At 51.2% G+C, this 23,147-nt stretch overlaps 1 protein-coding gene across 1 annotated transcript; it reads right to left on the reverse strand.

Moving 5' to 3' along the window:
• Positions 1 to 351: 351 nt before the first annotated feature.
• Slc34a1 (solute carrier family 34 member 1) lies at positions 352 to 12,401 on the reverse strand. The gene is made up of 12 exons (XM_051194221.1): positions 12,276 to 12,401; positions 11,991 to 12,140; positions 11,773 to 11,901; positions 11,556 to 11,699; positions 10,174 to 10,285; positions 9,854 to 10,049; positions 9,680 to 9,775; positions 3,913 to 3,976; positions 3,526 to 3,693; positions 2,012 to 2,128; positions 1,797 to 1,921; positions 352 to 1,097 (listed from the first exon to the last, which is right to left on the reverse strand). The coding sequence occupies exons 1-12, from the start codon at positions 12,382 to 12,384 to the stop codon at positions 597 to 599; spliced, it is 1,911 nt and encodes a 636-aa protein (XP_051050178.1). The 5' UTR covers positions 12,385 to 12,401; the 3' UTR covers positions 352 to 596.
• Positions 12,402 to 23,147: the final 10,746 nt, after the last annotated feature.

Consider the following 23,147-nt stretch of genomic DNA (forward strand, 5'->3'; position numbering starts at 1 on the left):
CTTTCATCAAGAAGGGTGGGGAAAAGGTATCGTAGCAGCGGTGCTGAAACCCTTGGTGAGGATGAGGGAAATGTCATGGGGAAGAAGGTGACAGAGGGTTAGAATTCAGCCAGCGACTCAGACACTGGAATCTGAGCACTAGCAAACAATTCCATAGTCACTGGTGTGCGGCCACCTTTCATCCAGAGTACTCTTGTGTGTATAAGGGCACAAGCTCTGCTCTTGTTTCTACAAACAACCAAACTCAGGACCAGATAGCCTGCACCTTGCATACAGCCTCATGTGCACGTAACACACACCTTGTCTGTAGGTTCGTGTACACATGCATGGGTTGACACAATGTATACACATGGACTCTACCTAACTGATGGTCACACAGACTCCCCTAGCGTGTACTTGTGCACACTGCCTCTTAATTACAAAAGCCCACATCACTGGGCTGCATATGGACGGGTACCCAAGGGTGGCACAAAACCACGAACCTCAAATGATGTGTGTCTACGCACACACACACACACACACACTCCTCTGCCCTTCTACTGCGGGCTCCATAAAAACACCGTTCCCTGCTCCAGGCAGTAGTCTGGGCCTGCAGCCTAGAGACGGGTGGCATGGTGAGTAGGCAGAGCCAGGCGGGGGGAGGGCGTGGCAGGGGGAAGCTCCTCCAGGAAGACTCGAGGGGGCAGTTGGGGTGAACGGGGCTCAGGCCTGGCATAGCACAAGGTGGCGCGTGTGATAAGGCCGTCCAGGGGTTGCAAAGAATGCATCCAGCGAGGCAGGAAGTCCCACGTCTGCAGCCACTTGGGTAGGTGCCCAGGACTTCGATTCTGCAGGACATTGACAAGCACCACAAAGGCCAGCAGGGCCCCAAAGGGTGTGCCCACACCCACCATAGCCTGCCAGCCCGCCATGGAGATGCCAAACACCAGTGAGGGCAAAAGCAGGAAGCACACGAGGAGGTAGAGGACGGCGAACCAGCGGTACTTGGCGGTGCGCTTGCCCAGTGCCTTGGCCATGCGGATGGGCAGGCGTGTGCAGGGCAGTGGGTACCACAGCAAGATGCCCGAGATGTTGAAGAAGAAGTGGCAGAGGGCAATCTGCAGCAGAGAGTGCAGAGGGGCTGAGGAGAGGTCGCTCTCCCACGCGGACCCACCCGAGGCCCCAATGCGGGCCAATCACTCCAGATCACTCCAGACTGCTTATTAAAATACTGTGCTGCTGGACTACTTGGTAAATGACAACCGCCCCAAACAATCCACCCTCTCATGAGTTCCTCAGCTACAGCCCAGCCGCTGGAAGATCTGCCTCTCCGACAGGGTCTGTCTCTATGGACCAGGCTGGCCTTGAGCTCTTGGCTGGTTTTCCGCCAAGTGCTAGGATTGCAGGCATCTACTACCATGCCTGATTTTAGCAGCTGGTAAAGATTAGTTTCTGGCTTGCCTATCCTGGGCTTTTAATTGGTCAGCATCTTGTCAGCTGTTTGCTTCTAGACTGATAGCCCCTTTGCCATCTGCTTAACATCCCCAATTCCATGCATCCTTGGTCGCTCAGACTGGGCCAGGACCCTCTTGACAGCACACTGCCCCTGACTCGCTGCTCTTACTGATATAGTACAGCAGGGTTTCACTCTTAGACAGCAAGGTCCCGAGAGTGGAATTCAGTCTACTTTGTTCATAGTGGTTTCCAGGGAGGAGTGGGTAGCCTTAGCCGGCAACTGGTGTTGGCTGTGTATTGTCACATCCTCCACTGGGCCCCGGCCCTCTACAGCCACCGACAGCCCACTCTCCCACATGTACCTGGAAGGAGCTGGACAGCTTCTCCTTGGGGCTGGCCAGCGCTGCCAGGATAGCCGTTGTGGTAGTGCCAATGTTGGAGCCCAGTGTGAGAGGGTAGGCACGCTCAATACTGATCACACCCAGGCCTGGGCAGGAGAGAGTGTCATTCCGGCTGGCTCCTGAGCAAACACGCACAGCCCACCACCCTGTACCCATTGCTGGGCGGGGGCACTCACCGATGAGTGGAGTGATGGCCGAGGTGAACACAGAACTGCTCTGGACAACAAAGGTCATGCTGGCACCCACGACCATGGCAAAGTAGCCGGTGACCCAGGTGAAGGGGGCTGGGAAGTCTGCCAGGAACCCAAATCCACAGTAAGGCAAGTCAGTGAGAGGCCCTGGGAGAGCAGGCACTTGCTCTTCGAGGAGGTCGAAGGAAGTAATTGCCCCCGACAATCTAGCTGGTCCCCTGCTTGCCCTGAACAGCTTTCACTTGCCGGGCTTGCTCTTGTGGTCAGTGCACTTCCTTATTTGGGATCTTGCACCCTTGTGTACCTTTGTCCTAGCTAGGCTCTGTCCACAATGCCATGGCCAGTAGGTCAAGGATGCCCATGAACGCCAACATGTAAGCGTGCTGCTGAGACAGTGAAGCAATTGCTGAGGACCAGGTTCAATAAAGTGATTGTGTGTGTGTGTGTGTGTGTGTGTGTGTGTGTGTGTGTGGTTGTGAACTAATTTCAACCCTCAGAAGTCACAGGCAGGTGGATTTCTGTAAGTTTAAGGCCAGCCTGGTCTATATAGTGAGTTCCATACCAGCCAGGGCTGCATTGTGAGACTCTGTCTCAAAAACACAAAACAAGCAAATATTGTAAAAGCATAAGTATTTGTTGTGCTATATTGTTCAAGAAAAATGAAAAAATTCTGCTTCAGGACAGATGCAATCGTTTGTCTGAAATGGTTTTCATTCATGACTGACTGATCTGCAGATCAGGGTCCCACAGATGGAGAGTGTCAACTATTTCACCCTCCAGGGCCGCCACCTTGCTAGGAAGCCCTTCCTGGCCTCCCTTGCTTTTCCTACTCCGGAGCCCCATGGGCACCCATCTGCAGAGGTTTCTCTTATCATCAGTGTTGGGGATAGACCCCAAGCCTCAAGTATGCTGGGCGAATGCTTCACCCTCGAGCAACATTCTTACCCTTTGTCTGCTGTTGGTTCTATGTGGAGGGGTTTGGGGGGAGACGGCAGTGAAATAAAGTTCACTCTATAGTCCAGATTCTCCTCACAATTCTGAGATCCTGGGATCAGGATCCGCCTCTGTTTGCCCCACTCCTGTATCCTTAGCACACAGTAAGGGCTTAGTGTCTATTTGTCAGTTAAACAGAGGTTTTTTAGCTAATTGTGGTCATGCATAGCTGTAATCCCAGCACTTGAGAAGTCAAAGCAAGAATGTCACAAGTCCTTGGCCAGCTTAGGCCACATAGCAAGGTCTAGAGACTATGTCTTAAGAAAATCCAGACCAAAGGGAAACAAAACCGGCTTGTAAGGCTGCCCATCTGCTGGAGCACGCAACAGCCAGCAACGCCCCAGTTTTCTGGCAGTTGGCATCTCAGGAGCCTCCAAGATGACCTGGTCCCACTCCTTCTTGATTCACCTAGGGGAAACTGAGGCTCGCAGATAAGAGGGGTGGGTTTAACAACACCTGAAGAACTCACCTGTGCTTGCCTAGGCCTGCAGCTCCTTTCAGCTCACCTGTATTGATGACCTTCTGGATGACATTGGCCACTTGGCCCTTGAGCAGAGAGTTGAGCATCTTAACAAGGAGAATCAGACAACTGCACAGAACCACCAGGGAGCCTGCCAGCAGAATGAGCCCCACGGCCAAGTCAGGCAGTCCCGTGTCCACGAAGAGATGGTTGCCTAAGAGAGTGACATCAGGCTGCTGAGGGTTCACCGCCACACCCTGCTTTGCCACCCCACGGGGCTGTGCTTCCGGCCTGGCTCCCACACCAAGTTCCTTTAGCCTCCATAGCAGCGACTGACCTAAGCCCAGACGTCAGCTGTCTTTCCTGGGGCTGGACTCAGCAGCAGCCAGCCCGGGGATGGCTCCCTACGCTCTCCCATGTTGTAGATACTTACATTTCTGCATGGTTGTATTTGCAAGGCTGATGTTGGCCTCTACCCTGGACATCGATGTGGGAGCCTAAATTCAGAGAAAGGAGACTTAGAGAGTCTGGGGTGGAGCTAGGAGGGAGGTTTGGGAGAAGAGGAGTCTCTTGGGCTCCTCCGGAGAAAAGATGATACTGAAATTCTTACCATCCCAGAATGTGGCCTTGTGTATATTCTACCCACCACTCCCCTGACCTAGCAACCCCTGGAACCCAGTCACCAGACTGGTAGCTTCTTGCCTTGGCTCCCACCTTTCGGGGCATCTGTAACCGTTTTGCTGAAGGCCCCTCTCTCCCCATTGTCCTTACCAGCTCCTCTCTTACCGCCTTCTCCCTCAGTACCTGCCCCATGGTCCCCCTGCCCTGGCTCCGTTCCTTGCCCTTGGGAGGACCCACGTGGAAGGAGGGTGGGTCACAGCAGAGGGTACGCCCCCCCACGTCTTCCTTCTGGACCTGCTGTGAGTAAATCCCCCAGCTAGAGGGGACAAAAGGTCAGGCAGCAGACGTAAATTATGACCCAAGCCGCATGTGGGGATGGTAGGTCTATGGGGACAGCAGCTATTTAGCTTCAGGCCACTGTCACCATCCAGGGATACATCCCAGTGTGGCCCAGCTGCCTCGTTCTACAAGAGAAACCACAATCCTGGGCTTCACATGAAATTCTTCCATCTCTATGCACGCTATCTCTGTACCCTGAGATTTTTCCAGTGCTATGGAATGAGCACAGACACTCACGCTATTAGGCGGGGATCCCACCACTGAGCTGCACCCCAAGTTCTCCTTTCAATTTTTTTCCCTTATCATTTCATTTTGTATTTTGAGACGGGGCCTCAAATTGTCCAGGTAGGCCTTGGACTTGCCATCCCATCCTCCTGCCTCAGCCTCCCAAGTACTTGGGATGCACAGGTCTGTGTCTCTAGGACTACAGAGCACATTTTCAAGCTCTAGGAAGCAGAGTTCCCAGGCCAGCAGATGCATCCATCCCTTCAGTCTGTAGATTATCAATCTGCAGCTTCATTGGAAACCCAAAGTCCTCCTCCGGCTGTGATAGGAGGAAACAGAGTGGGCGTGGCTGTGGAGAAGCTAGGGGTGGTGCTAGGGCAGGGTGCTTACAGTGTGATGTTAAAGCTTCTTTAGGTTCTGTTCCCAACCTTGTGCATTTAGAGAATGTGTGCCAGGCTGGGCTCAGGCCAATGGTACAGCCCTTGTCTACCCGACAACGCCCCAAATAAGCAAAACAAAGCCCCCTGCTGAGATGCTGTTTCTGGCAGCCAGTTTTAGCATCAGGACATGTGTTACTGAGCTGTGCTGGCTTGAGCAGGGCAAGGTGTTCAGCTGTTATTTCCAGTCCCCTAAATCTAGACCTCAGGCACCATCGAGCCTGGAGGCCTGAACTCTAGGGAAGAACACAGCATGAAATCATCTGATAGGACAGAAATCCAGACGGGCACTTGTGAAGCTAAGGCAGGGAGACTGCCATGACTTTAAGGCCAGCCTGTACTAGAGCGAGATCTTGTCTCAAGAATAGAACAAAACAAGGAACAAAAACTAGGGCTGGAGAGAAGGCTCAGTGGTTAAGGTATTCTTCCAGAGGACTCGGGTTCAAATCCGAGCACCCTCGTGGCAGCTCACAACTGTCTGGAACTCCAAGATCTGACACTCTCACACAAGCATACCTGATGCAGGCAAAACACCAATGCACAAAATAAATAAATAAAAATAGAAACAAAAACTAGGCTAATGAAGCGAGGGTGACCCAACCTGGTAAGGGAGACAAAAGGGAAAGTCAGGTTCAAATCCTGCTTGTTATACCAACTAGTCAAGCCACGCCTCCCAGCCTGTTTACATTGATAGGGGGCTGGAGCGGTGACTCAACAGTTATGCCTGCTCTTGGAGGACCCAGGTTCAGTTCCCAGCACCCACACTGCGGCTCGCAACTGTAACTCCAGTTCCAGAGAATCTGACACCCTGACACAGACATACAGGCAGGCAAAACACCAATGGACATAACATACATAAATATTTGGGGAAAATAAATTGAAATATTAAAAACATAAAGAAGAAAATTTGCATCAACTCCTCACCTCAGGGTCTGGCTTCCCACAGCCTCAGCTAAGAGAGCGATCGTCTCTCTTCCTGTCTTCCTGGGCACCCCACATGGTATGTGACCAGTGACTCCTGTAGACATGCCTGCGGATACTGGCACTTTGTGGGAGTTCCCCAGCCAGACCTCTAGGAAGCAGAGGATCTCCTGAGATGTGTGTGTGTGTGTGTGTGTGTGTGTGTGTGTCACTGTCTTTCTCTGAGCTGCACCTGGAGGCCTCCTAGGGAGAGGACTTGTGGGTCACATAGAGGCCGCAGGAGGATGAGGGGCTTGGCATAGGTCCCACCTTAGGGTCAGGACAAGGCTGAGGGCTGAGAGATCTGGAGTGTTCTTTGTGATTTTGGTGCTGAAGACTGAACCTTGAGCCCAGACCTCCTGCATGTTAATCCTATACTCCATCACTGAGTTGCGCTCTCTGTCCTCCTGTGGGGTGTGCAACCTTGACTTTCCTTCCTGGGCTGGTGTGGCCTTCACTGAGCCCAGAAGGGGAGCCAGGAACCCTAATGATGTGTAGAGACGTTAGGAGTGGCTAAGAGGGGTCCACTGTAATAAAGCCAGGCCAGGAAGGACCCGAGGGGAGAGAAAACCATGCAAGGTGGGAACTCTGGCCTAGATCTGGTCATACTCCCAAAATGTGTCCATCCTCTCTGGGGCAGAGGGGAGGAGCGGAAAGAATAGGGTAGAAATGTTACAGGGAAAACAGAATATGGCATTCCACAGCCCTGGGCTCACTAAGCCACTCTCGTCTGTGTGACAAGGGCCATACACTTAGGCTCTCTGGCCTTGCATTGCCTCCGTAACTTAAAGTCTCTAAGGCTCTTCTTTTCCCCACAGGCAAGTTGGAAGCGGCTTGGAAAGAGTTGGTATTTACAAGCCTATGGGGACGCCCTAGATTGAGACACTTCTGGGAACTGGAGGACAACATGATTAAGTTCTCTAAGTACTTTAAGAGTCCTTCCTCAGGAGAAAACCACAGAGGATGTGGGCTTGCACAATGGCTTCCCCAATGGGGGGGGGGGAGTATGGGAGCTGTGGGGCCTTTGTTCTCCTGGAAATAGGAGTGCTCTGGGCCAGCAGCACCATCTGGTGGCTGAAAGGAGAAGTTCCCAGAGCATCTCCAGTCCACCAGCACTAGGTGTCCTGGGTGGTCTGGTGGCACCCTGGGCAGAAAGGGACATAGACACAGATGGAGATACTGTAGGCCAGCATCCGGGAGATGACACTGAATGGGACTGAGGATCCCATCAAAATGGAGACCGTCCTCCATTACAGGAAGCCTGTGTGCCTCTGAGTGAGGCTGTTTCCTCTCCGCTGAGTGGGGCTGTGCGAACAGCTGTCCCTAATGGCCTGTCCTCCAAAGATGCTGTTAAAATCAGGCAGGTACAGTTGTCAGTTCACAACTGTGAATTTCATGGGCAGTGTCAGGTCACAGACCATCCAGAAGTCTCAAAAGTGGCCTGTCTTCCCTTTCCCCATCAGGAAAGCTCCCATCCTGTCCTGGGTGACACAGGCCCTCTAGAGACTGGTTTGACCAATGTTCACTCACCAGTATGGTGAAGGTTGGAGGCCATAGGTGTTGAAAAAAACAAGAACAAAAAAACAGAGAAACTTTGAGGCCACCAAGATGGTGGAGGCTAATAGAGGAGGGGTCACCAAAGCGCCTGCTTGCCAAGAACGCCTGTGTGAGTCACATTCCTCCAGGGGACAGGGGACAGGCCCAGAGAGCGGGGGCTCAGGTCCAACTTTACATTCCAAACCAAGAAATAGACCTGCTGTTACAGAAAGAGGCTTCCTGCTACTGTGGAGACCCGAACAGTACTCTGCAAGTGACAGCTGGGACAGCAAAGAGCTGGAAGGCTGGCCAGCGAGGGAATGTTCAGTGGGTCTCCTCCGCAGGGCCGGTCTTGCCCCAGGATCACAGCAGGTGAAGAGGTTCAGAGCACAGGCAGAGACTTGCCCGAGACAGACTTCAGGCCGGAAACGTCACCTTGGCCGTTTTTTAAGATCAGTGTGTGATTTGTCTTCCTCCACTCAGGGTGTGCTTTCTGAGGCAGCCATGACTCACAGAGCTTTCCTGAGAGTGCAGAGAGCTCATGAAAAGGTGGCTGCTGCGTCAGGCAGGTCACAAAGCCAGCATCAAAGCTGTCCATGTAGGCTTTTGTTGTCAAGCTGCCCTGAAGCCTCAGAAGATCAGAGCTGGCGCAGTGTGCCACTTGGGATGCAGGAGAGTCACAGGGCGAGCTGGATTGTTTTCAGTGAGTTCTGGCATGGAAGTTTAGGAACATCCACCAGCAAGAGGAGGGAAGGTGGGGGATGGGCTCGTGCCTCTGCTGGGCACTTTGGCTCTCCCCGTAGCTTTTCTAAATGGAGTTATTTCTTGTATGTGATCATTAAGGGGAAGCCAATTTGGAAGATTGTGATTTGGATGAAGCATTTTCCCTTTTATGGCTGAGTAAGAAAGTATGCTAATTGCCTACTCCTTTGCTACTAATCGCCTTGCTATTATGCTTTGTACCGTAGGCATAATGGCTGATACATGAATGTCCAACCGATGTGAGAAAGTTTTTCATTCTGGGTAGTAGAAGCAGCAGAAAACCATATGCAGAAGGACAAGGTACATGTGGCTCCTGGTGGAAGAGTCCCCTGCCAGTGTGAGTGACTGTGTGTCTCTCAGGGGGCTGCCCAGTGTCACAGCTACTGTCTTGCTCCTCAGCACGAGTTCCCGGGTCCAAGTTTCTCAATAGCCTGTAGCAGCCTTTTCCCGTCCCTCTCTACATTGCTCATAGCTCAAGCCACACGCATGGCAGAACTGAGTGGCGAGCCTCCAGTGTCCCTGTGGTCCGGCGGTCCCAGGCAGTTGCTTAGCCTCTTTGAGTCCGTGTCTCAACCTATGACGAGAGTTGAGCTTGATCCACGATTTCAGAACTTGAGCATGGAACAATTAGATGGCAAGTTGGAGACTAGGCAACTGGGCCCATTCCCAGAGATTTTTTTCTGATTCAATTGGTCTAGGGAGGATGTCATATACTATGAAGTGGATTGTCTCATCTGTAGCTAGTCTACATCTCTAATAGGTTCCCAGGTAGTATTGATGCTTTTAATCTGGGGAACTACAGCTCTTTGAAAACCACTGGGCCAAGCTGGGACTGATGATAGTGCATAGCTTTAATCCCAGTACTCAGGAGGCAGAGGCAGGCAGATCTTTGTGAAGTCCAGGACAGCCTGGTCTACAGAGTGAGTTCCAGGACAGCCAGGGCTACACAGTGAAATCCTGTCTGGAAAACAAAACAAAACAAAACAACAACAACAACAACAAAAGAATGACAGACAGACAGACAGGAAGGAAAGAAAGAAAGAAGGAAGGAGGGAAGGAGAGAGAGAGAGAGAGAAAAGAAAGAAAAAACCACTGGGCCGGATCAGTTCTGTGCCAGTGCTGATGTTCAAATGGCATTGGCCTAACACAGTGTGTGCGGTTAGGAGGGATTGCCAGTGTTTGCCATGGGTGTACTACACAGAACAAGTCCATGTTATCTGTTCTTCCAGAACTCAACGATCTCCAAGGTCTACAGAATGAACAGGCAATTGTCTAAAGAGAATGTCATCTTACCTAGGCTTGGTTGGCTCTGGAACTCACCTCTGGTGGGTCTTCGTGGCACCAAATCCGGATGAGACTGTGATTCCTCAGGGACTCATCCCCCATGGCAATGCTGGTGATGACAGACTTGTCCAGCTGTGAGCAAGATGGCACAGAGAGGTAAAGGTAGGGCCACTCATTATTCCGCCTGTCCATCCCAGGCCCTGTCCTCACCTGGATTATTAGCCTTGTGAAGGGTTCTGTGATGACCTTGAGAAGGTCAGGGGCATCTCGGCCACCACGGATGTTAAAGGAGGCAACCACAAGCCCAGTGACATGGTGCAGGTAGCCCGTGGCAGCTTCCAGGGGCAGCAGGACCAGAACAGACAGCCAGTTAAAGCAATCATGTACTGTGGCTCCTGCAAAAGCCCTGAGCGGGGACACCACCACATTGTGGGGCAGCTGGACTCAAGGTGTCCTCAAGATGGGTCCTGGAGTCCAGTTCTGCCTCCTCCCCAACAAGCACCGGCCCCCACCCTCCTGCCCCAGCTCACCGCCGGAAGTCAGTCCTGTCCCCTGCCTGCATGAGGGCCACAATGGTGTTGGTGACAGAGGTTCCAATGTTGGAGCCCATGATGATCGGAATGGCGGAACCCACCTCCAGCACTGGTGGAAGAGGGGCCTCTCAAATGACTGGGTTGTGGCCATAAGGCTCTGCCCTAGAATAACTCCTGGGCTTAGGCCCAGACAGCCTTTTCCAAGCATATTCTTGACTTCCCAGACTCAGCCTCAGAGGTCCATGTGTGCATGAGCTGTGTATTTCCACGCGTGTGAGCATAGCCACGGTGACAGGGTGAGCATGCACTGTGCAGGGTGGGTGGACCCATGCGTGTGAGTGTTATGAGAACTCATACCTTGTGTGATCCACATTTTGTACTTGTGCGGGTTTTATGTGTTAAATTGGCTACTCTGTAGCACCCAGTTGACTTTAAGTGAAGGAGATGATCCCCCCCCCCCCGTGTGTGTGTGAAGCGTGTGAACTCAAAGGTAGAGACCAGGAGAGCTCAGGCTTCCTGCTGTCCCACCCTGTATTACCACACTTGCTGAACTTGGAGTTAGGTGGCAGCTAGAAGCCCCAGCAATTCTGGGCCCTGTCCCCAGCCCTGATGTGTACGCAGCTGTGCCCAGCCTCTTACTCGAGTGCTGGAAAATCAAACCCAGGCCTTCACACCTGTACCAAGGACTCTCACCCACTGAGACTCCCTAGCCCCAGGAAAAGGAGAATATTCTTGATGGTCTGAGCAGCCTCATCCAATGGGATGAAAGAGCCTCCAGTGTAAAACTGAAGCTTTCCGGAGAAAGAAAAAGTTCACCCGTGACCTACAGGATCCGTTTCTGTGTACACATCCTAGCCTGCCCTTCCAAACTGCTCACTCTGTAAATGTCAGACTTCACTACCCAGCCACACAATTGTGAAAGTCAACTCTTTGTAATAAATCACATGTGAGTGATTATTTACTTATTCACTCATTTCTCTGAGACAGGTTCTCTGTGCAGCCCTGGCTGTCCAGGAACTCACTCTGTAGACCAGGCTGGCCGCTAACTCATGTAGCTCTGTCTCCTCTGCCTGCCTGTGATCATTTTTACAGACTGGTTTTCTCTAGCTTTCCTATGTGTCTATGTATGTGGCTGGATGGAGGTGGCTCTTCCAGGAGCTGGGCTTCCCCTTTCCACTCTCCCCAGTTCCTGGGACACCCTGGCTCAACCCTTAGCCTGCTTTCAAGGACAATTCAGGTGAAGCTAGAGCACCCCTCCACCCCCCCAGACCCCACCCTCCACCCCACTCCAGCCAATCTCCTATCCACACTCCCACCCTCATGCTGGAGCTTCAGGCTCCTGGGCAGGCTCTATCCCTGGCCATGCTGGGCCAACTCACAGCCAGAGGAGACCATGCTGACAATGATGGATGTCGAGGTGCTGGAACTCTGTACCAGTACCGTCACCAGAATCCCCACCACCAGCCCTGCCACTGGGTTGGACAGGATGGCATTGTCCTTGAAGATATCACCAGCCACTTTCCCTGCAGAACACAAGCTAGCATCATCCAAGGTCGTTCTGGACCCCTCCCCTGACCTCCTCAGCCTGGGCCCTACCTCCAGCTAGCTGGAAGGCGGAGCTGAGCACGTCCAGGGAGCAGACAAAGAGGTACAGAAAACCCAGCATCAATGGTACCTTGAGGAGCTTCGTGCAAACCTGGTGCAGTTTCTGGGACAGCCTGGGCTCTGGAGGTGGTGCAGGCATGAATATAGTGAGCAGGGTATGAGGGCAGGGTCTACCCATGCCCTTGCTGCCCCCCCCCAACCTGGCCCACCTGGCTTTTGCTCCTCTTCCTGGGCCAGCTTGGCAGGTAGTTGGTCATGACATTCCAGGACCTCCCCATAGGGACAGCTGTGCTCTGTGAGGGTCACTGGGCTCAGACTGGAGAATGCATAGGTGGATGTCCCTGGAATCCTGTGTAGGACTGAGGAGGAAGGCTGATTAGGAGTTCCTAAAGGTCTCGGGACCCGGGAGAGACAGATAGAGGGACAGCAAGCAGCCTTACCAGGAAATAGGCAACTGAGGGCAAGCAGGGCTTAGGGTATGGAGCAGTACTTACCTTGTGGGCTGGGCACATAAGCAAAGGCTGGCCCGTGTACCACGTGTCTCCCACGGACTGGAAGTGGGGAGACAGCTGGTCCCCCCACTCTCTCTCCATAGGACATCATGCTGGGCACCCACAGTAAGTCCTATGTGTCAAGAGTTTGGAACAGAGCTGACAATTGCTGTGTCTGGTACACCCACACCCACACGGCATCTAACCTAGGGTGTGTGAGTCTATCCATCCTTAGACACCTAGAGAAGCACACCTTGTCACAGATCTGAGCAGTCATTCATCCATGCAGCAAGGTTTTGTGGCTTTTTTCCCCCACCAAGACCTCGGTGCAGTAGGCAAGCACTCCAATGTGGAGCCACATCCCCAGCCCCAACAAGCATTTCTTGATTGTGTAGTATTTCCTAAGTTCTGAGTTAAATGCTGGGGTACACACTGAAAATACTAACTAAAAAGAGCCGCTGCCCTCAGGGTGTTCAAAGTCTAGCAAGGAGATAGCTGCAATTATGTAATCTATTAGTGAATAGAAATGGCCACCAGGTGTTATGACAAATACAGGTACTGCTTTGACTAGAGTGTCCCATGGCAGGGTAGGTGCTCTACTTTAGATCAGAGCGGGGGGGTTGAGGGGGCAGAGCAGGCTGGGCTGGCACTGGGGTGGCATATGGAGCTGGGGGGATGGGCTAGTCTAAGAACGGGATCCTGAGCTCACCTTGAGGTTCTGAGACTCAGCTTCTGCTCTCGGCTGCTTGGAGAAGTCTAAAGAGGAACTGAGACCCTCCTCTTTATACCCTCGGGTCAAGGGCAAAGTCCCTAGAACTTCAGCTGCCCTCCCTCTATTCCCCCACTAAATTAACTTTACCCCCAAGTTTTCTTCCAGTTAATTGCTAATCTTCAGCTCTGCAGGGGGAGTTCATGACCAGGCTGGCTTCTCTCACTAGAACCCAGCTAGGGCACAGGGACATTCCTACGCTGGTCAGAGACCCTGCAGCCACTGTGGCAGCTTGTTCTTAGGGACTTGAGAGTGATTCTGTGGCTCCTGCCCCTTCCCTTAACTTTTGGCCCAAAAAGAACTTAGATTGTGATCCGAATACACGGTGACCTTGCCATACACCTGGTTGTCTGTGCAGCTGTCTGTGCCTTCAGGGGTACGGTTCAAATGAGGAGGGGCAGGAGAGAAACCCAGTGAGGTCGAATATTGAACTTTGGAGGGTCTACAGGGCTTGATGACAGATCTAGGATGTGAAATGAGAGAGCACAGAGCCACTGCCAGACCAAGAAGAGATTGCTCTGCAGTCTAGCATAAAAATGCGGTGTGGGATGCTTCAAAGGAGCATCTGCAGCAGAAGCCCAGCTGGGATGCTGAAGGGAGGTCCAGGGGAGGGATGATGAGGCTGAACTACGGTGGTCATGAGGGGCAGAGAGCAGGGCACATCCCAGAGGCACTGGCTGTTCTGGAACTCGATTTGTAGTACAGGCTGGCCTCAAGCTCACGGAGATTCAACTGTGTCTGCCTCCCAAGTGCTGGGATTAAAGGCGTGTGCGGCCACTGCCTGGCTCCAATAAGCAGTTCTTGAACATGTAGTATTTGTAAGTTCTGAGCTAGATGCTGGGGTACAGTGGTCATTAAAAAGAAGCACCGCCACTACCCCAGGGGTGTTCAAAGTCAGCAGGGAGACAGTCACAAATGACACAGTCTTTCAGTGAATAAAGAATACAGGAATCACTAGAGCAGTTGTTCTCAACCTTCCTAACCATAGAATTATTTCTTTGTGGCTTCATAACTGTAATTTCACCACTGTTAGGAATTGTAATGTAAATATCTGATATGTAGGATATATGATCTGAGACTCCTGTGGAAGGGTTGAGAACTACTGCACTAGATGGTACCATCTCTGGGCTGGTGCTCCTGGGTTCTATGAGAAAGCCGGCTGAGCAAGCCATGTTGAGCAGCCAATAGCGTCCCTCCATGGCTTCTGCATCAGCGCCTGCCTCCAGGTTCTGCCCTGTTTGAGTTCCTGTCCGGACTCCTTCAGTGACAGACTGCAATGTGGGAGTGTAAGCCCTGTAAACAGTTTCCTCTACAAGTTACTTTGGTCATGGTGCTTCATCACAGCAATAGTAACGGGAACTAAGGTAAGTTGGTACCAGGATAGTGGGGTATTGCTGTGACAAACCTGGCCATGTTTGGGGGAGGGCTGTGGAAGGACTTTGAAACTTGGTGCAAGAAAAGCCATTGAATGTTTAGTGCTTGATTAGCTATTCTGTAGGAGCCTGGAAGATAAGAACGTTGAGCTAGTCACATGCCTTTGATCCCAGCACTTGGGACGCAGAGACAGGCAGATCTCTGTGAGTTAGAGGCCAGCCTGGTCTACACAGTGAGATCCATGACAGCCAGAACTACACAACACAGTAAAACTCTTGTCTCGAAAAGAAGAAGGATGTTGAGGACAATGTAAAAGATGGGGACCTGATGTGGTGAAACATTGTTTATTACTTAAAGCCACTGGAGATCAAAATAGCAGTCACACTAGTTAGCTATAGAAGTTAGGCCGAGGTAGTACACACTTTTAATCCCAGGACTCAGGATTAAAAGGTAAATGGCTGTTAGTTCAAGGCCACGCTGACTATACGAATTGATCCAGTCCCCCAGTCCCAAAAGAAACAGCTAACACAAAGGTGATCTCAGCACTAGGATCCCACACCTTTAATCCCAGCACTAGGGAGGTGGAGACAGGATTGCCGTTTCAGATGGGTGGAGGTAAGAGCTACTAGCTTGGCTGCTTAGCTTTTCTGATTTTCAGCTTGAAACTTGAACCCCAATATCTATCTGTGGGTCTTTTACTTATCTTGCTACAGCCTGACTTGATGTTTCAAAACGAAGTTTAAAGACTATCTGGGCCATTTGTTATTTTAAGATTCTGTGTTTCTGGTTAGTTAGGGCTGAGGAATCAGCTGTGATTAACAAGGTGCCAGAACCACTAACGAGAACCCTTTGCTTTGCTGGGGCACCTGACGCTGGTCAGCTGGAGCTAAGAAATTAGCAGTGATTAAGAAGAGACCAGCATCACTGCGATGAAATCTTCCGAAGTGTTTCGTGAGAGTCAGCACAGAGAAGCTGCGTTCTAGAGAGGCAGCCAAGGATGTACCTCATGCTGGCAGACAGACTTGGTGACATGTAACTGTCACCCAGGTGGTACTGGTTATGAAGGCATGATGGGCTCATGGAGAAGAGCTGGGGCTTGGCACAGTGAAAGGTCAGGAGAGGGCGTTGGTGAATGAAGGTGCAGCCTTAGCAGCAGTTGAAGGCCCAGGACTGAAGGGGTCGTGCAGAGAAAGCTGAAGCTTGGAACCATGAGGACAGCCTAGGAGGGTCTATTGGTGAAGGTGCAGCCCAGTTGCAGCAGAGACCCCAGCATTTTGGAGATGGCAGTGCCGTGGGATGACCACCAAGAACAGCAGCAGCCGTGGAGAGGAGCCAGCTGGAGCAGGGAGGACAGCTGTGTGTGCTGCAGCGGGCGGAGCCGGAGAAGTGACCCAAGTCCTCTGGAGGAGCCTAGAAGATCAGGAATGAATCCTAGAGAATTGGACATTTTGGTGTGTACACAGCTGGAGTTTGGTGTTGCTTTGGTGTGGTTGTGACCGTGTCCTGGCTCTTCCCTCTTGAAGTAAGAATGTATTTTATCTTTGATAGGAGCCCAGCCCACAGTTTGGAGACTAATGTTTTAGAGATTTTAGGCTTAAAAAAGACTGTATAAAAAAAAATGAGTTTTAAAGTGTTTGAATTTGTAAAGACTGTGGGACCTTGAAAGTTTATGAATGTTTCTTATTATAATATTGATAATGTGAGGTCTTGGGGGATGAACAAGAAAGGAAAAGTTATGGCTTAACAGCAATGTTTGTTGTCAAGCTGACAGGAATGTTTGTTGTCAAGCTGACAGGAAGAGCACAGTTGTGCTGGGTAGTTTTATGTCAACTTGACACAAGCTGGGGTCACTGGAGAGTAGGGGACCTCAATTTAGAAAATGCCTCCACAGGTAGATGTCTGTGAATTCCAGGTCAGCCTAGTCTGCAGAGCTAGTTCCAGGGCAGCTAGGACTGATACACAGATAAATCTTCTCAAAAGAGAGACAGAAAGAGAGAGACAGAGAGAGAGGGGGGGGGAGAGAGAGAGGGGGAGGGGGGAGAGAGAGAGGGAGAGAAAGAGAGAGAGAGAAAAGAAAATAAAGGGAAAGAAAAGAAAATGCCTCCATAAGATCAGATTGGAGGAAGCCTGTAGAACATTTTCTTAATTAGTGACTGATGGGGGAGGCCCAGCCCATTGTGGGTGGGGCCATCCCTGGGCTGGTGGTCCTGGGTTCTATGAGCAAGCCATAGGGAGTAAGCCGGTAAGCAGCACCCTCCATGGCCTCTGCATCAGCTCCTGCCTCCAGGTTCCTGCCCTGCCTGAGTTCCTGTCCTGACTCCTGTCAGTGATGGACTACAACGTGGAAGTGAGAGCCAAATAAACCCTTTCCTTTCCAAGTGTTCTGGTCATGGTGTTTCATCACAGCAGTAAGTAACCCTAACTAAGAGTCAAGACTCGAATCCACAAATCACTACACAGGTAATAAAACAATTCTACCTCTTAACCAAGTTAGGCAATCATTGTCTAAAAAGGCTACATCTTGCTCTTCTTAAATCTAGCCTCAGGTCAGAAGTCTTTCCTGTGTCTTTAAGTGAATACAACCTGTTTAGTTTGCCTTTTCAGTTTTGTTTTTGTTTTTGCTTTTAGTTTGGTTCTGGTTTTTCAAAATAGGGTTTCTCTGTGTAGCCCTGGCTGTCTTGAAACTAACTCACTTTGTAGATCAGGCTGTCCTCAAACTCACAGAGATTTACCGGCCTCTGCCTTCTGAGTGCCTGGATTAAAGGCGTGCACCACCACTGCCCATCAGTTGGATTTTTGTTTGCTTTTTTTTGAGATTAGGTCTCCCTTTGTAGCTCAGGCTAGCCCCAAGCTCCAGAGTTCCAGTCATCTTCCTTCTCAGGTCTCAGCTGTTATCACCTTGCTGGGCCACGTACTGTATTTACTGACGACATCCCATTCTGCCATGGACTCTGATTTACATAGTGGGGCTTTGGTGGCTCAGGGCCTTAGCTCTGGAGGAGTGATTGAGGAAAGGCTGCAGTTTACGCATAGGTAGGAGTGCATCACTGAGTCAGAAACAGTCAAATTTGTGCCTCAAAATCTCTTAATTCTTGGGCTCAGCCACATTAGGGATGTAGCTGAAGGTGGTCTGGACTGAGCCTGGGTACCTGAACATCCCAAGAGCTGGGGCAGGCCTTGACCTATCCCCTCACCTCCTGCCTGAATCAGACTCTAGGCAGAAGTTGCCACATCCAAAGTCCTGATGAGGTTGGACTTTTCCCTTTTCAAGAATGGGTTTTTGTTTGTTTGGGGTGGGTTTTTGTTTTGCTTTGTTACAGGGTTACTCCACGTAGCCTTGGCTGTCCTGGAATTTGCTTTGTAGATCAGGCTGCCCTGGAACTCACAGAGATCTTCCTGACTCTGCCTCCTGAGTGCTGGGATTAAAGGCGTACAGCACTACCACTTGGCAATAATGCTGTCTAAAAAACAAAAACCAAAAAATACAGGCATGGTGGCACATGCCTTTACTGTCAACACTTGGGAGGCAGAGAGAGGTGGATCTCTGTGAGTTTGAGGACAGCCAAGACCATAGAGAGACCCTGTCTCCAAAAAGAGTTGGTTCTTGATATTTAAAATCTGCCTTCCTGCTGGGTGGTGGCACACACCTTTAATCCCAGCATTCAGGAGGCAGAGGCAGGTAAGTCTCCTAGTTCAAGGCCAGCCTGGTTTACAGAGTGAGTTCAAGGACAGCCAGGGCAATATAAAGAGACCCCCCTCACACACACAGTTTCTCTCTCTCTCTCCACACACATACACACACACACACACACACACACACACACACACACACCTATCCTCCTCCCTAGGAGGGGAAGGATTGACAATTAGAATAAATAGTTAATTACTGACAAACACATCCTAAAAGATGACTCTAACTTGCTGTAGATTTCATACCCAACCACAGCTAAAACATTTTGTCTTCTCTCAGTTCTCGTCTCGTGCACCCTCAGGCTGTCTGCCTCCTCCCTGTTGGTAGCCGGTCCAGATGGTGCTTCGTCTGGTTTGTGTACTCAGGCTCTGGTGACAGCATCCCTGGGACCTTCCTAAGGTTATCCCCTGGGTAGTTAGGGCTATCTTATATTGGGGAGAGCACCCAGGAGGTTGTGCAGGAGAGGCTCAGAGGAGCCTGCAGTCTGTCAGATGGAGCTCTGCGCCAGTCTCGTACACTGAGCTCCTCACACGATCCTTGGCATGTAGGCTCCTGCGTGCCTACAGTCTGTGCAAACAGTACCCAGAGCCTGGATCCCAGCCAGACACCAGGAAAGCATCATTAACTCGTTTCTCCTCCATCTCCTTGCCTCCATCCCTCCCTCCAGATCTCCTCCTCAGCCACCCTCTCCCATTTCTGTAATTTTCCAGATGTCTGTCTGACACCTCTGGCTACATCCCAGGTGCCAGCTGCAGAGGGTGCCAAGGCCTCCCAGGTACTATGGTCTGCATGTGCCATCATTGTTCCCGGTGTACTCTCTAAAGAAAACAGCCAGGGATCGTTTAGTGCATTTCATTTGAGTGTGTGTGCGTCCGTGTGTCGTGGTACATGTGTGAGGATCAGAGGAAGACTTGAGGGAGTCGGTTCTTTCTACCACGTCATCCTGGAGAACAAACTTTGGTCCTTCTGGGTGGTAGCAGATGCCTTGAGCTGCAGAGCCGTCTGAGGGGTCCACAGCAAGTGATCTGAAAACCAGCTAAGGCAGGCCTGGTGGATGCTCGGTGGTTCACACATATACCCCTGTCTCTTAGACGTTTAAGGTAAGAGTGGTGTCAGCGTGGCCTACAGTGAAGACTAGTCTAGCCAGATACAATGCAAGACAGGCAGCTTGCTGGTTGTGTACAATTCATTCCCTCTAAAAACCGGCTCCTGCTTTCTGTTTAGCCTATTGACCATTGCCCTGTCCCGGCTTGAGAAGGCCAGTACAACAGGGTTTCTTACCACCTTGCTGACCTCAGGCTGCCTAGGGAAACACCCTCGGGAAAGTAATGCATAACAAAGAGAACAAGGGATTCTGGAAGAGACAGAGTTGCACCCACATTTAAGGAGGGCAGAGCAGAGAGACCGGAAGGGAGATCAAGAGGAGGTGCCATAGCAACTGCCCCTGATACCCGGGTGGACCAAGCTCTGGGTACTGTTTGCGTAGACTGTAGGCACGCAGGAGCCTACATGCCAAGGATCGTGTGAGGAGCTCAGTGTATGAGACTGGCACGAGATATTGGTCAACATAACTCAAGAACAAGCCAGATTTAGCAACCAGGAGCCTCATTGACCTTGCAGAGCCAGGTTGAGGGAGAGGTCAGCTGCTCCCGGTGGGTTAGTGGCTGCAGCAAGGGCAGGGTAGCAGGAGAAGCTGACATATATCGAGTTTCAGCACACCAACAAAAACCGATTCCCCGGGTGCAGCATGCCAGCTGAGCAGAGGGGAAAACACCTGTGGAAGTTGAAGCAACTAGCTGATTCCCCGGTCTTTTTATGTTTAATTAATTTATTTATATAGTTGCTTTATATGCACTTATCTGTGCGCCACATGTGTTCAGAGCCCAAGGAAACCAAAGAGGGTGTTGGATCCCTTGGGACTGGAGTTACAAGCAGCTGTGAGCTGCCTGGTGGGTGCTAGAAACTGAATCTTCTTCCCCTGGAAGGGCAGCCTGTGCTCTTGTAGTTTGCTTTTCGAGACAGGGTTTCTCTGTGTAGCTTTGTAGACCAGGCTGGCCTCGAACTCACAGAGGCCTGCCTGCCTCTGCCTCTGGAGTGCTGGGATCAAAGGTATGCGCCACCACCACCCCACTTGTTTTTGTTTTGAGACAAGGTCTCCCTACGAAGCCAGCTGTCCTGAAACTTGAACTTACAGAATTCCTGTTTGCTAAGTATGGCACACGTATGGATCTGCCTTGAGTGCTGGGATGAAAGTCGTGTGCCACCAAACCTGGCCCATTTGCTGTTTAAATACATGACTTTCTGTAAGTAAAGTTTTCCAGTAGAACCTAAAGTCTAAGAATAATCAAGGAATGAAAAACCAGAATTCAAGACCACTTTTCCATAACCTGGATTTTTCTTCTTGGGATAAGGCCTGATCGCATGATCCAGGCCAGCCTTGAACTCACGGTCCTTCTGCTCAACATCCTGAGTGCCAGGATCACAGACTTTGAAGTCTGGGTTCACTGGCTCTGTGATCCCACAGCTCTGTTCCCCTGTCAGTGCCGTGAGCGCTCTTGGTTCCTCTCATGAGCGTGTCTCTATAATTTAATGAGTTCACAAGCCTCACTGTGGGCCAGCACAGCGCTGGAGGTAGGAGACAGCAGTGGCCATTCCTTCCCAGCACCAAGACCACAACAACCGATGGCCACTCCACTCTCCAGAATCGTCTGTTGCCATGCACCGGCCAGAGCCGGAGCCATGCTGTCGCCCTTGGGAACTGCACAGACGTGTTGCGGCAGTGGACGCACCAGTGTGCTGGCTGACACGACAGGATAGTGTCCTGCCATGTAGCCAGAGCAGTCACCATATAGACCAGGCTGGGCTCAAATTCATAGAGATCAGCTCGTCTCTGCTTCCCAAGTTCTGGGATTAAAGACATTGGTCACTACTCTCAGTTTGGAGAGCCTGAACTTCAAACTGATTTGTCCAGCCCCAGCCTAGAGTAGGAGGGTCTGCCTGAGAACTGTCCAGATGGAGAACACTAGCTCCACTGTGGGTAGAGGCTGACCTGATGAGGTCACAGCCCAGCAACCTCCATGTGATTATTAATCTTGTGACACCCCCCCCCCCAAGCTCTGGTCATTCATTTATGGCAAGGCCAAAGTCTGGTCAAAGTAGCTGAGGCTGCTTTGAGTTGTTAGGGTGAGGGTTGTTGTTTTATTTTTTTGTGTGTAGTTGTTTTCTTCTGCAGAAATCACCTCCTCCCTGCAAGTCCTTCCTCCTATGGCTCCGGCCCTGACCATTGCTGTGCACAGGGTTCAGGCTGGAGTGAGGCTGTGAACACTCTGCTCTTTAATGCAATCCTAACCCTCTTCTTCCCCTGAACTTTGAGTTCTAGCTACAGATTTTAAGTCCTGGGCTCTATGCTCTCAGCCTGGATCTCAGCCCAGGTTCTTGAACCCACACTCTGAATTGTGCTGCTCACTGTGTGTCTGGGCCCCAAAGTCTGAACCCCCGAGGGCCAGCTCTGGTTTCCCATCTCTGAGTCAGGTTTTGTTTAGACTTCAGGTTCTGATTCCAGGTGCGGGGTGGACTCTGTGTTCTGGGGGTCCAGTTCTGGTTCTGCTCCACAGGCTCCAGGTTTTAAACTGAGTTCTAGTTCCTTCAGCAATAGAGAGGGGGTGTGGTGGCCCCTGACTGATGAGGTTATCCCTGTCTGCTCATCTTTGCTGGGGAACTTGGGCTAATGGCCAGCATCCTGGCTGGCCGGAAGGTGGGCACTGCTTCTATGGCATTCTCCCTTCCACCCTTTGACTCTTTGTCCCCTAGACAAGCATGCTAAAGTGGCCGCAGAGCAGCCTTGTTGAGACCTTACAGTTTTCATGGGCATTTCCTGAACATTCGTGTTTCTTGACCTCTTCCCCAGAGTTGTGTAGGGTGCTTCTCATGATCGGCATCTGACTCAATGGCACCAACCATGTTTGCTCCCCCTCACCGGGCCCTTTGTCTCCCTGTGGAAACGAACTCCAGCTTCTGCAGCCCTCAGAAGCCAGAATCACCTGACTACCTGCCCAGGCCCCCTACAAGGGTAAGGGGTGGCTGACCCAGCGAGCAAAGTTCTCTGCTGTGTGTGCTTTTCGTCAGCAGGGGCTCCAGGTGAACAGCCAGTGCCTCTGCCTGCCTCCACACAGACCCAGATCTAAGGTCACCGAGTGACAGCATACCTTCTGCCAGCCTGAGGAGCTGGAGAAGAGCAGGAGAGAAACAGCAAGGTTGTCTGCCATTGTCTTGAAGCACAAGCATAGGTACCCTGAGCATTCTCAAGAGAGTCCTGGCTGTTTCTTTAGTCCAAGTCCTCTGTAGGGAGGGTACTGTCTGGATGTAAAGTTGGTAAAAAGTAAAAAATGTGTGTTCTCTTCCTTATACTATATGCTGGGTGGATGAGGTCCACACCCCTCATGGCCTCCCTCCTCGGGAGGTAATCAGCTCTGTTACCACCTTGACTGAGCACCCTTGAGTCAGTGGTCAGTGGCTGTGAAATATAGCCCATGGGTTAATGAGCTAGTGACAGGAGGCTGTGAGTCTGGGTTCCTCTTCCTGAAGATGAGGTCTGGCTAGGCTGGCAAAGGCCCAAGACCCGAGGGTTCGAACAATGAAGCAACTGAGAGAAAGGGACACCTCATACCAGCTCTTGTGGAGCTCTGTCCGCCAGGCATAGCATGCCACGGCCATCTTGATATCAGAATAACTGGCTACTCACACAAGGCAGCTCGTGTGGTCGCCCACAGGGAGTCCCCAAGTATCCCACAAGGCACATGAGGCCACTCTGCTCACAAGGGTATTAAATCTTTCGTGTTGTGGGAAGGCTCTGTTTTAGCTTGAGGTACCCACACTCCTGTAAGGAAGACTGTTAAACTCAAGTGGTCATGAAGATAGACTCATTCTATCAGTTTGTTATTGGTACCCTGTCTCACATGAATAGACGTTTGCTCATTTCTCCCCAAGAAAAGTCTCCAAGGTTATTTGACAAGGGCAGAGCAGAGAGGATTATGGTAGAAGG

This window comes from Phodopus roborovskii, unplaced genomic scaffold (genome assembly GCF_943737965.1).
Source record: "Phodopus roborovskii unplaced genomic scaffold, PHOROB, whole genome shotgun sequence".
Taxonomy (NCBI): domain Eukaryota; kingdom Metazoa; phylum Chordata; class Mammalia; order Rodentia; family Cricetidae; genus Phodopus; species Phodopus roborovskii.